The 13,549-nt window shown below is 40.5% G+C and overlaps 1 protein-coding gene across 14 annotated transcripts in view; it reads left to right on the forward strand.

Annotated features, from left to right (window-relative positions):
• SNAP23 (synaptosome associated protein 23) overlaps nucleotides 1–13,549 on the forward strand; it is a 54,164-nt gene that overhangs the window by 36,034 nt on the left and 4,581 nt on the right. For 8 of the 14 annotated variants that reach the window (XM_019010792.4, XM_055363509.2, XM_055363507.2 and 5 more), the window contains 3 exons: nucleotides 989–1,147; nucleotides 2,401–2,545; nucleotides 4,142–5,795. In XM_019010792.4, coding sequence (XP_018866337.1) covers nucleotides 989–1,147; nucleotides 2,401–2,545; nucleotides 4,142–4,207 — 370 coding nt within the window. In that variant the 3' untranslated portion in view covers nucleotides 4,208–5,795. Of the gene's footprint in view, nucleotides 1–988; nucleotides 1,148–2,400; nucleotides 2,546–4,141; nucleotides 5,796–13,549 lie in introns of those variants that run through there. The other 6 variants (XM_063698951.1, XM_063698953.1, XM_063698952.1 and 3 more) reach the window with 2 other exon arrangements.

Below are 13,549 nucleotides of genomic sequence, written 5' to 3' on the forward strand. Positions count from 1 at the left end.
TAAGAAACCATTGTTTAAAATTTCATGGAAAATTCTAATAAAAACTGATTAGCTGGAACTACGCTGGTTCAAATTCAGTCTTCTTATTTTAAAATTTTATTTATTTATTTATTTATTTATTTATTTATTTAAGATTAGGTCTCACTCTGTCACCCAGGCTGGAGTGCAGTGGCACTATCATGGCTCACTGCAGCGTCGACCTTCTGGGCTCAAGCAGTCCTCCCTCCTGAGCCTCTTGAGTAGCTGGGACCACAGGCATGTGCCACCACACCCAGCTAATGTTTGTATTTTTTTATAGAGATGGCATTTTGAGGCAGGGAGCAGTGGCTTACGAGCCTGTAGTCCCAGCACTTTGGGAGGCCGAGGTGGATGGATCACTTGAGGTCAGGAGTTTGAGAGATGGGTTTTTGCCATGTTGCCCTGGCTGATCTTAAACTCCTGAGCTCAAGCGATCTACCCGCCTTGGCCTCCCAAAGTGCTGGGAGTACAGGCGTGAGCCACTGCACCCCGCATCAGCCTTCTTATTCTGTCATCCCTTGTCAACCTCTGAGATGCCTTCAAGGAACCTCTTAAGGTATCCCAGAACACCTTTTCTAAGGGACCTTTTTTTAAGTAATGTGCATTAACCTCTTTTCTAGATAGTGCTGGATACACTAGGAAGAGAAAAGCAAAACGATAGTGCCAGAGGCTAAGGGAACCTGAAAAATCAAATAGTTGCTTTTTGCTACTTGCTAACAGCCTAGTGAAGATTTGGTAGAAGTAGTATTTGGACCTTTTTAAAATTTTTTTTAGTGTCAATGGGTTTACATAATTCATCTATTTCCTATTCCATATTGCCATGGAGCATAGTGTAGATCATCTAGACTTAGCTGTATGCAGCTTTTCTACTAGAGTTATTAGTGTCATCCTCAAGGTAACAGGCACTAATAATTAGAACTCTCCGTCTTCTTTTTTTTGGTATCTCCCTACACTCCTGACTCTTATATAGAACAAAGAACTTTGAGTCTGGCAAGGCTTATAAGACAACATGGGGAGATGGTGGAGAAAACTCACCTTGCAATGTAGTATCTAAACAGCCAGGCCCGGTGACAAATGGTCAGCCTCAGCAACCAACAACAGGAGCAGCCAGTGGTGGATACATTAAACGGTATGCCAACTCCTCCTGATATTCCTGTACCTTTCTTAATGAATGGTTCACTTAGGAGATGAGTTTAGCAGTACATGACCCCTAACTAATAAAACAAATAAAAATTGTATTTATTCCATTTTTAAAATGCATTTAAAAATCTGCCCACTGACAAAATGTGGGGTTTTTTTGTTTGTTTGTTGTTTTGTTTTGAGACAGAGTCTTGCTGTGTTGCCCAGGCTGGAGTGCAGTGGCGTGATCTCAGCTCACTGCAACCTCCGCCTCCCAGGTTCAAGTTATTCTCCTGCCTCAGCCTTCCGAGTAGCTGGGACTATAGGCGTGCGCCACCACACCCAGCTAATTTTTGTATTTTTAGTAGAGACAGGGTATCACCATGTTGACCAGGCTGGTCTTGGACTCCTGACCTCAGGTGATCCACCTGCCTCGGCCTCCCAAAGTGCTGGGATTACAGGCATAAGCTACCACACCCGGCCAGACAAAATGTTGACCTTGGGTGATGGAATTAACTTTTCTTTATACTTTTCAGTACTTTCCAAATTATTGAACTAGACATATTTTACTTTTACATATAGAAAAAAATATGTTTTAAAATGTGTCATCTAGAACAAGGGTCAGCTAGATTCCTATAAGAAGATCTGTAACGAGCCAGAGAGTTAATATTTCAGACTTTTCAGGCCATACAGTCCCTTGCAATTACTCAACTCTGTTGTAGGGTTAAAGCAGGCATAAACAATATGTAAACAAATGAGCTCAGCTGTGTTTGAATAACACTTGATTTACAAAATCATATGGTGGCCAGATTTGGTCCTTGGGCCGTAGTTTTCCAACCTCTCTTTTAGGGCAGTGCTTCTTTAGATAGACTTAACTGTGCATTAGAACCACTTGAGGGGCTTATTAAACCGTAGGTTTCTGGGATGCACTTACAGTTTCTGATTGAGTAGGTCTGGAGTGGAGTGTGAGAATTAGCATGTTCTCATGTCTAACAGCTTCCCAGGTGATGCTGGGAATTACGCTTTGAGAAACACTGTTTCAGAGTTGTTTCTTTCTTTTCTTACATGGCTTTAAGACACTGTGCTCTCTTTGATGAGTCTCCCAGTTTTTATTATAGAATGTTTCCCAGGAATGGTAACCTGTATTCCTTTGGATCTTATACTTGCTGAGAGTCATTTTGGTTACTTACTTTTGTGAAAAGTAAATCTAGACTTTATTTAAATTCAACAAAACCTATGGAATTAACTGTCTTCTTGTGATAGCATAACTAATGATGCCAGAGAAGATGAAATGGAAGAGAACCTGACTCAAGTGGGCAGTATCCTGGGAAATCTAAAAGACATGGCCCTGAACATAGGCAATGAGATTGATGCTCAAAATCCACAGATAAAACGAATCACAGACAAGGTAAAAGCTTTTTATTGCCACAAGAAAATGAGACACCCAATTCAGTGTTTCAGTAATAGACATCTGTGCTAGATACTGTGGGGGACACGGTAGAATAAGCTCCTGTCCTCATAGGTCTTAATTCTGATGAGGTGGTGGTTCTAACACATAAAACAAGAGCCAAGTCCTCCCTGTCATGGCAGTTGGTGCATTTTGAAACCAGAGTTTTGGAGTGTAGTAGTTTTACTTAAACCTTCACACATGAAGCTTAGTATCTACTTTAGCTTTTGAGTGTGTTTTTTTCTCTCCCAAATGAGTAAGTTTTATTTTGTTAACTAATTTTTTAATTGAGAATGGGGTCTTGCTATGTCGCCTAGGGTAGTGTGGTGGTACAATCACAGCTCACTGCAGCCTGCCTCCTAGGCTAAAGCGTTCCTCCCACATCAGCCTATTTTGTTAACTAAAAATAAATTAAGTTCCTGAATCCTCATCTCATGAAAGAGTCCGTAGGTGAAAATCTGTTCTGCAGAATAGTTCTTATGGAGTGGACACACAAAATAGAGTCATGTGAGTGAAAGAAAGTTGTGATTCTTTTTTTTCCCCCTTAACTTTACATGATATAAAGATAGTGAAAGCGAAATTGTTTTCAGTGTTTTGATGTGTCACATGTAAAGTCATACCTTGGCCAGCTGTGGTAGCTCACACCTGTAATCTCAACACTTTGAGAGGCGGAGGCAGGAGGATTGCTTGAGCTCAGGAGTTTGAGACCAGAGCAAGACCTCGACTCTACTAAAAAAATTTAAAAATTGACCAGGCATGGTGGCATGTGCCTATTGTCCCAGTTACTCGGGAGGCTGAGGCAGAAGGATTGCTTGAGTGTAGGAGTTGAAGGCTGCAGTGAGCTGTGATTGCACCATTGCATTCCAGCCTGGGCAACAGAGTGAGACCCTTTCTCAAAAAGAAAGAAAAAAAAGAAAGTCATACCTCATTAAAATCTCAGTGAACTTTAGGGTGAGTTTTTAAGCTTGGCTCTCTGTTAAATCACTTTTGATGGATTTAATTGAAACAGTGGTTCACAAGATGCTTTAAATGCTGCAGTCTGGGTTTAGGCTACATTTACCTGTCATTTTAATTCAGATGTTGGTGAGGATGGTAATAGATTCGTTTCAAAGATCTTTGGAAAGGTTATTTCAGTCTCTCCAGGTTAGACTTAGGGTGTCTGAATCCAGATGAGATTCTATGATTCAGTTCAGAGGACTCACACAAGGTCCAGATCTTTAACAGAGAAGAGCACTCTTTCATATTTCATTGCATCAAAAAATGCCATTGATTACAGGATGCATCCCAGTTTCAGGCATGTTAAACTATGAAAAAATGTGTTATAGAATTTATGAAATATTGGCAAGGTCTTATATGTTACACCTTTGTCATGTTTATATACCAGGGGTTTTCCAAATGAATTTCATATTCTGTTACTTCTTGCCCAACATGAGTTTTGTAAGTAACTTCACGTGGTTTCTTGGATTTTCTTGGTGTGTCAGTTACTCCAAGTGTAAAAAGTTTAATTTTTATTAGAGTTACTTACCTTGTAAAGCTGATATCTTTCTTGTTTTTCAGGCTGACACCAACAGAGATCGTATTGATATTGCCAATGCCAGAGCAAAGAAACTCATTGACAGCTAAAGCTACTGCTGTTCTTCTTTATCATTTATTCACTTCCGTAGCTCCTCCTTGAAAGTTATTACCTTTTCAGAGTTTAAGTTTTCGGTTCCACGCTCTTCTAATTGGGAGATAATATGGAAGAAGGGCCAGAGCAGTTACAGCCCTCCTTCTTTTTTGTTTTCTGTTGAGGGCCGACTGCTGCTCTGCCTTCCTTCTAGTATTTTCTTTCTCAATTCATACCCTTAGATTGGTTTTCATATGTCATGTTTAGTGTTTTCATCCTCCTCATATACTTCAGCAGGTTCTTTTGCTTTCAAGATTTGGAAGCATTGCCAAAGACAGCCATGAAGAAGGAAGCTGTAGAGGTGTTTTTTGTTGTTGTTTATTTTTGCTTTTGTGGTTGAGGGAAGGACAAGAGATAAGAGGTTGTTACCTCAGTAAAAACCTTCAGGCCACAAAGCAAAAAGTTGCATAGCCACAGCGAAGATCTAGTTGGATATAGTTTTTGATTTAAGTTGCAGTTATAGCCAATTTAGGCTAATGCTTGGTTTTGGAGCTTTTATACACAACGTTTTTGTTAGGCATCACAGTTTTGCAACCTCTGCTCCAAAGAGAAAAATAGAATGAGTTTTCTTTCTTTCTTTTTTTTTTTTTTTTGGAGTCAGAGTCTCGCTCTCTTGTCCAGGCTGGAGTGCAATAGCGCGATCTGGGCTCACTGCAACCTCCGCCTCCCTGGTTCAAGCAATTCTCCTGCCTTGCCTCCTGAGTAGCTGGGATTACAGGCGTGTGTCACCACGCTCGGCTAATTTTTGTATTTTTAGTAGAGACAGGGTTTCACCATGTCAAGCTGGTCTTGGACTCCTGACGTCGTGATCCACCCGCCTTGGCCTCCCAAAGTACTGGGATTACAGGCGTGAGCCACTGTGCCCGGCCGAGTTTTCTTAAAGTGAGCTTAATTTCTGAACTCTTAGTGATTCATATATGTACATAAATCTGTGATCCCATTTCTTATTGCACCATTCAGGAACACTTTATATAAATGAGTGGCTTTTTATTTCATATTATTAGTAGTATCATGGTTCCATTACAGGCCTATTAACGTCATACATTGTCATTAGTCTTTGAAGAAAAAATATGTAAATATATATGTGTAACATGAGAATTTCTCTCTAAAGCAGGGCTTAAAATTTTTTGGAAAAGTTTGACAAAGTATACCACATGAATTCAGATTTACCTCAATGCTAAGAATTATGTTTAGTTAGGAAAAAGGAAAGTCATTTTGACCTCAGGTAGAAAAATAGATTGCTTTGAGTTTTATGTAGCTTTAGACTTTAAAAAGTTAGAATTTATCCTGTTACTAAAAATTATTTGAAAAAATTATGCCTCTGGTTTAATTATTGGTGATTACACACTGTCTTTCTCTTACCCTTGTGTATTGAACTGTGTCCATAATCAAGTTGATGTGGATCCTGAAAAGTGTTATGAACATCTGATTGGTATTTGTCACATTTATTTTAAAATTAGCATCTGAACACTTCAAAGCTGTCAGTGTGTATTGGTTTCACCAATAAACACTGCTTGATCCTTACAATTAAATTTTTTAACTAACTAATGGTATTGTTCTTTCAAATAGGTAACATGTTTCTATTACTGTTATTTGGGGGAAAATAGTTTCATCAGCTCTCATTTAACAAATTAATAAAGCAAAGATCCATACATCAAGAAACACTACAGCAGGAAGCTGCCTTTAGCATCTTTCCAGTATTTATTGAAAATATTGATGGGACTTAAACTTACCTTGCTAAAAATTTATCGTGAGGTTCATTTTAATCATTACTAGTCTTACTCACTTGAGCTTAAATACACTAGTGACTGGAAGGGTAATGGTTCTGTGTGAGAACTACAACTCACTGGAGAAGATACAGTTAATGTGGGAACTTTCAAAGGCTAAAGAGGAAAATATTTAAATAAAGTGAGATGCAACTACACCCTCTGTAATAGAAATGCTCCATGTCAAAATGAGTGGTTTGGCAGGGATGGTAAATATGTAAAGTAAGAAGGTGTAAAACGGAGGATTGTGCTTTACCTAAATGCCTTTCCTAAAACCATTTACCATAAAAAAAAATTTTAGCACTGTTCTGGATAAAGGAAATAGTTCTGAGAATACCAGCATGCTACACTCACAGTATGATTGGTTAGAAGCATGGGCTGAGGCATTATCTGAATTTTCACTCTAGCTGAAGTGACTGTAAGATCATTTCTGTGCCTTAATTTGTCTGTAAATGCAGATTAATACAAGCATACCTCAGATACTGAGGGTTCAGTTCTAGACCACTACCATAAAGCTAGTATTGCAATGAAGTGAGGCACATGAATTTTGGTTTCCCAGTGCATATAAAAGTTCTGTTTACACTATTCTGTAGTCTATTAAATGTGCAATAGCATTATGTCTTTAAAAAGCAATGTATATACCTTAATTTAAAATACTTTACCATGGGCCAGGCGCAGTGGCTCACGCCTGTAATCCTAGCACTTTGGGAGGCCAAGGCAGATGGATCACTTGAGGTCAGGAGTTTGAGACCAGCCTGGCCAACATGGTGAAACCACATCTCTACTAAACATACAGTTAGCTGGGTGTGGTGGCATGTGCCTGTAATTCCTCTACTGAAGTCTCTTTTTTGTTTGTTTTGTTTTGTTTTTTTGAGAAGGAGTCTTGCTCTGTCGTCCAGGCTGGAGTGCAGTGGCGTGATCTGGGCTCACTGCAACCTCCACCTCTTGGGTTCAAGCGATTCTCCTGCCTCAGCCTCCTGAGTAGCTCAGATTACAGGCAGGCACCACCGTGCCCAGCTAATTTTTGTATCTTTAGTAGAGACAGGGTTTCACCACGTTGGTCAGGCTGGTCTCGAACTCCTGACCTTGTGATCCACCCGCCTCAGCCTCCGAAAGTGCTGGGGTTACAGGCGTGAGCCACCACACCCGGCCTCCTCCACTGAAGTCTTCAAACGCCCAGTCATCCATGAGGGTTGGAATCAACTTCTTCCAAACCCGTGTTAATGTTGGTATCTTGACCTCCTTTCATGAATCATGAATGTCCTTAACGGCATCCTTTCCAGAGGGTTTTCAGTTTACTTTGCCCATATCCATGAGAGGAATCACTATGGCAGCTATACCTTTATGAAATTTATTTCTTAAGCAATAAGACTTGAAAGCTGAAATGACTCTTTGATCCAAGGGCTGTAGAATGGATATATTAGCAAGCATGAAAACAACACAACATTAATCTTGTACATCTTCATCAGAGCTCTTGGGTGACCATATGCTCTGATGCTCACTATCAATAAGCAGTAAGATCTTGAAAAGAATACTTTTTTTTCTGAGCAGTACTTCTCAACAGTGGGTTTAAAATATTCAGTAAATCATGCTGTAAACAGATGTGTTATCATCCAGGTTTCATTGTTTCATTTATAGAGCACAGGTAGAGTAGACTTAGCATGATTCTTAAGGCCCCTATATTTTCAAAATGGTAAATGAGCAATGCCTTCAGCTTGAAGTCACCAGCTCTATTAGCCTCTAACAAGAGAGTCAGCCTGTCTTTTGAAACAAGCTAGGCATTGACTTCTCTCTAGCTATGGGAGTCCTAAATGGTGTCATTTTCCAATAGAAGGCAGTTTCATCTACATTGAAAAATCTATTGTTTACTGTAGCCACCATCATCATTATCTGGATAACTTGCTGCAGCTTCTCCATCAGCACTTGCTGCTTTATCTTACACTTTTATGTTAACAGATACAGCTTCTTCCCTTAAACCTCATGAACCAACCTTGGCTAACTTCCAACTTTTCTTCTGCAGCTTCCTCACCTCTCAGCCTTTATAGCATTGAAGGGAGTTAGGGCCTTGTGTTTACTGGAGTAGCACTTTTAACTTCCTTCAAGAACTTTTCCTTTGCATTCACCACTTGGTTAACTGGCGTAAGAGGCCTAGCCTTTAGCCTGTCTTGGCATTTTTTTTTTTTTTTTTTTTTTTTGAGACACAGTCTTGCTCTGTCGTCCAGGCTGGAGTACAATGGTGCGATCTCAGCTCACTGCAGCCTCTGTCTCCCGAGTAGCTGGGATTGCAGGTGTGTGCCACCATGTCTGGCTAGTTTTTGTATTTTTAGTAGAGACAGGGTTTTGCCATGTTGGCGAGGCTGGTTCGAACTCCTGACCTCAGGTGATCCGCCCACCTCGGCCTCCCAAAGTGCAGGGATTACAGGTGTGAGCCAATGCGCCCGGCTATGACTCTTCTTTTCACTTGAACTTAAAGGCCATTGCAGGGCTATATATTGGCCGAATTTCAATATTCTGTCTCAGATTAGGGAGGCCCAAGGAGAGGAGAGTGATAAGGAATGGCTAGTTGTTGGAGCAGTCAGAACACACATTTCTCAATTAAGTCTGCCATCTTATGGCTTGGGCAAGAAGATGAGACCATTTCTACAAAAAAATTTTAAAATTAGCTAGGTGTGGTGGTGCATATCTATAGTCCCAGCTACTCAGGAGGCTGAGATGGGAAGATCACTTGAGCCTAGGCGATTGAGGCTGCAGCGAGCCATGATTGCGCCACTACACTCCAGCATGGGTGACAGAGCGAGACCCTGTCAAAAAAGTTTGCCATCTTATATTGGCATGGTTTGTGGCATCCCAAAACAGTTAAAATAGTACCATCGGTGATCACAGATAACCATAACATATCATAATAATGAAAAAGTTTGAAATATTGTGAGAATTTTCAAAATGTGAGACATATAAAGTGAGCACATGCTGTTGGAAAGATGGCACTGATAGACTTGCTCGATGTAGGGTTGCTACAAACTGTCTATTTGTGAAAAATCTTAATGGAGTGCAGTAAAATGAGGTATGCCTATAATTCCTACATAGCATTGTATTGCATAGAGTGGTAACACAGGTAAAGCACTTAGAACAGTTCCTGACTAATGTAAGAGCTTAATAAGCAATAGCTGCTATTCTCTCTAAAGTGGAGCTCTTTCTGGTCAAGCATCTCTGTGAATTTGATGAAAGACAACATAGCCTCTCCCCAGAGAAACAGGCACACAAATGCAAATCATGCATAAGTGAGGTCCATAAATGGAGGTCTTGAAAGCCCGTCCATGGAACCCAGGTTGAAACTTTCCCACAGCTTCTGCTATTGAGAAAAAAGAGAGGTGAGGCCATAGAAATTAGACTCCATCATGCATTAGAAATGGCTATTCACTTAAAGCCCTTTCTGATTTTCTCCCATAACATTGTCTGGAAACTTGATTCACTTTTGAAAGGTAGTAAATGGTTAACACAAGCTCTGGAGTCTGACCACCTGGGATCAAATTTTGGTTCATTCATTTACTTCTAGTTGTGTGGCCTTGAGCATAATACTGACCTATAACTAGAGAGGTAAAAAATTGTATCCCCCACTGAGCTTGTTTTTTAACACTAAGCTCCCTCTTCAAGTTTCCAGTCTTATAACCATAATGATCTGTGTCCCCTATAGCCATGCCTATTTCTTTCCTTCAGTTTTAATTCATCTTTTGTTTCTATACTCTAAACCTTTCCATTTCATGTGTGGATTATGAGTCTGTCCTTAACTTAAACATCTATGGCCCAGACATCCTGAACTCAGTTGCACTTAGAATTAGCTCTTTAAAGACATACACTGTAGTCCCAGCTACTTGGGAGGCTGAGGCGGGAGGATCACTTGGGCTCAGGTGTTCAGGACCAGCCTGGGCAGCATAGTGAGATCCCATCTCTGTCTCTCTCTCTCTCTCTCTCACACACACACACACACACACACACACACGCACATGGCCAAGAGGTATGTGAAAAAAATCTCAACACTGCTAATCATCATGGAAATGCAAATAAAACCTACAATGAGATGATCTCATTCCAGTTATCATGGCTATTATCAAAAGTGAGAAAATGCTGGCAAGGATGCTGAGAAAAGGGAACTAATTCCCACTTGGTGGCAATGTGAATGAGTGCAGCCACTATGGAAAACAAATATGGAGATCTCTCAGAAAACTAAAAATGGAATTACCATACTATCCAGCAATCATACTACTGGGTATTTATTGAAAGGAAAGGAAATCAATATATTAAAGGGATACCAGCACTCCCATGGTTATTGCAGCACTATTCATGATAGCAAAGATAATGGAATCAACCTAAGGGTCCATCAACAGATGAATGGATAAGGGAAATGTGTATATACACAGTGGAATACTATTCAGCCATAAAAAGAATGAAATCCTATTGTTTGCAGTGACATGAATACACTGGAGGTGTATCCAAGGAACTGGAGGTCATTGTGTTAAGTGAAATAATCCAGGCACAGAAAGACAAATATTGCATGTTCTTACTCATGTGAGCTAAAAAATTTATTTCATGGAGGTAGAGAGTAGAATGATAGTTACCAGAGGTTGGGTAGGGGGTGTACAGGGTGGGGCGATGAAGGAAGGTAGGTTAATGGGTAGATACAAACATACAGTTAGATAGAAGGAGTAAGTTTTAATGCTTGATAGCATAGTACGGTGACTATACTTAATGTAAGTTTCAAAATGGCTAGAAGATTTGAAATGTTCCCAACACAAACAAATGATAAATGTTTGAGATAATGAATAACATAAATATCCTGACTTGATCATTATACATTCTATGCATGTCTCGGAATATCACAAGTACCCCATAAATATGAACAAATATATATCAAAAAAATAGTAAAGTGAAAAAGAAAAACAAAGTAGCTTATCTAAGTGCTGTTTTCTTTAGGTCACTCTTACCAAAACTTCAGGTTATCCCAATTACATTCCTAATCAGATTTTATTTCTCAGATTGATATTCAAGTTTCTCATCTAGTCATTTAAAAATTTATTTTTTCCATAAAGTAAAAGCAAGTTTATTAAAAAAGTAAAGGAATAAAAGAATGGCTACTCCATAGGCAGAGCAGCCTATTTTTTATTATTTTTTTGGAGCCACAATCTCACATTGTTGTCCAGGCTGGCCTCAAACTCCTAGGTTCAAGGGATCCTCCATCCTCAGGCCTCCTAAATAGCTGGGACTATAGATGCCTGCCTCTGCCTGGCTCCATTTTTTTATCCTTTTAATGTAGTGTCCACCAAGCCTTCTATTTCTGTACAACTTGTAAAATTCTACTTTCATGCCTTATAGATGAGATAAATGGCATGATTTGCTGAGTGCTTACTCTGTCATGGCCACTATGCTAAGTGCTTTTATATAGTTTTTTGCAACATACCTGAGAGGTAGGAGCTATTCCCTATATTTACAAGTGAGACGAAATTGCTCAAATTCATAAAGCTAATAAATGACGGACTCTGTATTCAAACCTAGATCTTTCTGACTCCAGGGCCCATAATTTTAATATACTACATTGCCTTCCAAACCAAGCTGTAAAAAATTTGGGTGACTTGGGCCAGATGTGGTGGCTCACACCTGTAATCCCAGCACTTTGGGAGGTAAGGCAGGATTGCTTGAGCCCAGGAGTTTGGGGCCAGCCTGGGGAACACAGGAAGACCCCGTCTCTCTAAAAAATTAAAAATTAGCTGAGTGTGGTGGCAGATAACCTGTAGCTCCAGCTACTTAAGAGGCTGAGGTGGGAAGAGATAGCTTGAGCCCAGGAGATCAAGGCATTTGTGAGCTGTGATCATGCCACTGCACTTCAGCCTGGGCAATAGAGCAAGACCCTGTCTCAAAAAATACATATAGGCTGGGCGTGGTGGCTAACACCTGTAATCCCAGCACTATGGGAAGCCGAGGCAGGGGGATCACCTGAGGCCAGGAGTCTGAGATAAGCCTGGCTAACAGTGAAACCCCATCTTTACTAAAAATACAAAAATTAGCTGGGCGTGGTGGTGGGCGCCTGTAATCCCAGCTACTCAGGAGGCTGAGGCAGGAGAATTGCTAGAACTCAGGAGGTGGAGGTTGCAGTGACCCGAGATTGTGCCACTGCATTCCAACCTGGACGAAACAGACAGCCTCTGTCTCAAAAAAAAAAAAAAAAAGACTTAAAAGCCAGGCAGTGGCTCACACCTGTAATCTCAATACTTTGGAAGGCCAAGATGGGAGGATCACTTGAGTCCAGTTTAAGACTAGCCCAGGCAACACAGCAAGATCTGTCGCAAAAAAAGCAAAAAAAAAAAATTAGGTGACTTGGACTAGTGGCCAGATTCAAATCTGGGTCTTTAGACCACAAGCCGGTTTACTTGATTAGCTCATATTTAAATCTAAATCTTGTTTGCTGTAACTTTGGGCATATTACTGTATATAGCCCTTGCCCTCAAAGAGTTAGTCTATCATGAAAGATAAATATAGAATGTGAGAAGTGCTATAGTAACAGATGGGTGAGCAGTTAATTCGGCTTAGACGCAGGAAAGAGGCTTAGACATACAGAATGAGCATATTAATTAAGAGAGGGCAGGCTGGGCACGTTAGCTCACGCCTGTAATCCCAGCATTTTGGGAGGCCAAGGCAGGTGGATCAGCTGAGGTCAGGAGTTTGAGACCAGCCTGACCAACATGGTGAAACCCCGTCTCTACTAAAAATACAAAAATTAGCCAGGTGTGGTGGCACCTGCCTGTAATCCCAGCTACTCAGGAGGCTGAGGCAGGAGAATCACTTGAACCCGGGAGGCGGAGGTTGCAGTGAGCCAAGATCGCGCCATTGTACTCCAGCGTGGGCAAGAGTGAGCCTCTGGACAAAAAAAAAAAAAGGGCATTCCCAACTGAGTGAACAATACAGTTGGCCCTAAGTATCCATGGGTTCCACATCTGTGGATTCAACTGCAGATCAGAAATATTTGAGCGGGAAAATGCCTCAAATTTCCAAAAAACAAAACCTTAATTTAGCATGCATCAAATACTATGTTGAATCTATGCAAATGAAGTTATGTGTAGGCATATTAGGTATTATAAGTAATCTAGAGATAATTTAAAGTATCAGGAAGATACTATGTCATTTTGTATAAGGGACTTGAGCATCATGGACTTGGTATCCATGGAGGTGTTGAAACCAATCCTCCATGGACACTGAGGGACAAGCTGTATAAAGGAGGTCAGAAAAGACTGCACTGTGGGTTTAGACAGAATAATCTGATATGGGTGGGCAGGCAAATGAGAGTGAAGAAAGGGCAATAAGTCTAGGCCCAAGTTGTGAAGGGTGGTAGTTGTGGATTCTGATAAGAGTGTGGATTAAACTCCAATTAATAATTAAATGGGAACATTTAAATTGTTAAATGTATAAGTTCTGGCCAGGCGTGGTGGCTCACGCCTGTAATCCCAGCCCTTTGGGAGACCAAGGCGGGTGGATCACCTGAGGTCA

This window comes from Gorilla gorilla, chromosome 16 (genome assembly GCF_029281585.2).
Source record: "Gorilla gorilla gorilla isolate KB3781 chromosome 16, NHGRI_mGorGor1-v2.1_pri, whole genome shotgun sequence".
NCBI lineage: Eukaryota > Metazoa > Chordata > Mammalia > Primates > Hominidae > Gorilla > Gorilla gorilla.